Below are 2,144 nucleotides of genomic sequence, written 5' to 3' on the forward strand. Positions count from 1 at the left end.
TCCCTAAATGGACCAATCATTAAGGAATAAAGGAAGTAGATGAGGAGAGTCCTTATGAATACCAGTCCCATTCCCTTTTTGGGTTTCTCTAGTCCTACTCTCCTCACTCTCCTCCTTTAGATCTAGTATCTGGAACTCTAGTCATCAAATGATGAGGCAAGAGAAGACCATCAGAATGGAGCTAGGTACACATCTATGGGTCTAACTATTGTAAGAAGCATATGGCTCTAAAAAAATCTGAGGGGAGGGAGGGAGGAAGAGAAGGATGAAGTACAAGATTTGCCTTGGACAAAAGAATATTTAGTAAGACAAAGACTAGATGGAGTGATAAATCTACTTCTCAAGATCTTGATATTTTGGTTCCCATTTGTTTTTGTATACACTAAGGAAAAGGGACCTGTTGAATTGAATATTAACTGGTAATTTGTCTCCCCTTATTCTCATCTCCATCCCTCAGCTTAGCCCCTGTAATGGGAACAGAACTATTAGGTTCACATCCTTTTTTATATTCCAAATTTTTACAGTGAGAACTGTTCTTAATTGGAATGATCTGCTTGAAGTAGGAGTGAGCTCTTTGACAATGGAAGTCTTCAAATAGAGTCTGGATAATGAATTGCTGGGGATATGCTTGAGTGCATTGATGCTTTCTGTGGTGGATGGACTAGATACCTTTTTGAAGTCTATTCCAACTCTCAGAGTTTATGATTCAATGACAACTTTATTTTTCTCATGCCCAATTTTGGCAGAGCCTCCATGCTGAAGCCAAATCGTACTGTGGTGACTGAATTCATCCTCATTGGCTTCTCCACATTCCCCCATCTTCAGGTAATGTTCTTTGTGATACTTCTGTTGATGTATTTGTTCACACTGCTGGGCAACCTTCTCATCATGTTGACAATCCGGAGTGAACGAAGCCTCCACACACCCATGTATTTTTTCCTATGTGCGCTCTCTATCTCAGAAATTTTCTATACTTTTGCTATCATCCCTCGCATGCTCATTGACCTGGTCTCCAATCACAACACCATCTCCTTCCTGGGTTGTGCCAACCAGATGTTCTTCTCCTTTACATTTGGCTTCACCCACTCTTTCCTGCTCACAGTCATGGGCTATGACCGCTATGTGGCCATCTGCCACCCTTTGCGCTATAATGTGCTCATGAACCCACAGGGATGTGCCTGGCTAGTGGTCTCCTCATGTCTTGGTGGTGTGGTAATGGGACTGATGGTTACACTTTCCATTTTTCACTTGACTTTCTGTGGGCCCAATAAAATTCACCATTTCTTCTGCCATGTACCCCCTTTGCTGAAGCTAGCTTGTGGTGACACCTCAGTGGTGGCCATGGGAGTGGGGATGGTCTGCATCACAGTCCTATTGGGCTGCTTCCTCTTTATCCTCCTCTCCTATGCTTTTATTGTGGCCACCATCTTAAGAATTCCTTCGGCTGAGGGCCGTCGGAAAGCCTTCTCTACTTGTGCTTCTCATCTCACTGTAGTAGTTGTGCACTATGGCTTTGCCTCTGTCATTTATCTTAAACCCAAGGCCCCAGAATCCCTGGAAGGAGACACTCTGATGGGCATTACCTACACAGCTCTCACTCCCTTTTTGAGCCCCATAATCTTCAGCCTGAGGAACAAGGAACTGAAGAATGCCCTGAAAAAAGTCTTCTTCAGTAGCCAATATCCCTTGAGACTTTGATAAGTAGATTACTAGATTTCTAGGAACTAGCATCATTTAATTTTCTTTTGAGATGTTATGCAATGGAATGGTTCTTAGGTGAATAGATGAACAAATGAATGAATTGACTTATTCTCTGGAGCCACATGCGTCACAATAATAGCCTTTATATTATAAATTAATTTTGCAAGGAACTTTAAATATTATGTTATTTAATTCTCACAACTACTTGTCTTTGAGGTAGGCACTATTGTTATCCTTATTTTACATGTAAGGAAATGGGCTAAGTGATTGCCCAGATCACATAACTAGCAGATAGCTAAGATTTTGAACTCAAGACTTCCTCATTCTAAGTCCAATATTATCTACTACGCCACCTAAATTTCTGAATCAAGGCTCTATCTCCTCTCATAGTTTTATGATATCCCTGAGAGGTTGGGATAGCTTTCTAATTTCATCAGTACAAA

The 2,144-nt window shown here is 41.3% G+C and overlaps 1 protein-coding gene across 1 annotated transcript; it reads left to right on the forward strand.

Moving 5' to 3' along the window:
• Positions 1-729: 729 nt before the first annotated feature.
• Positions 730-1,698, forward strand: LOC127542895 (olfactory receptor 10H1-like). The gene has a single exon (XM_051968828.1). It carries the CDS (start codon positions 730-732, stop codon positions 1,696-1,698), a length of 969 nt encoding a protein of 322 aa, XP_051824788.1.
• The last annotated feature ends 446 nt before the right edge of the window (positions 1,699-2,144 follow it).

Source organism: Antechinus flavipes, chromosome 1 (genome assembly GCF_016432865.1).
Source record: "Antechinus flavipes isolate AdamAnt ecotype Samford, QLD, Australia chromosome 1, AdamAnt_v2, whole genome shotgun sequence".
Taxonomy (NCBI): domain Eukaryota; kingdom Metazoa; phylum Chordata; class Mammalia; order Dasyuromorphia; family Dasyuridae; genus Antechinus; species Antechinus flavipes.

What these genes read in the sequence shown, in the direction of transcription:
- LOC127542895 (XM_051968828.1), top strand. Translation starts at nt 730, where the DNA reads ATGCCCAATTTTGGCAGAGCCTCCATGCTGAAGCCAAATCGTACTGTG.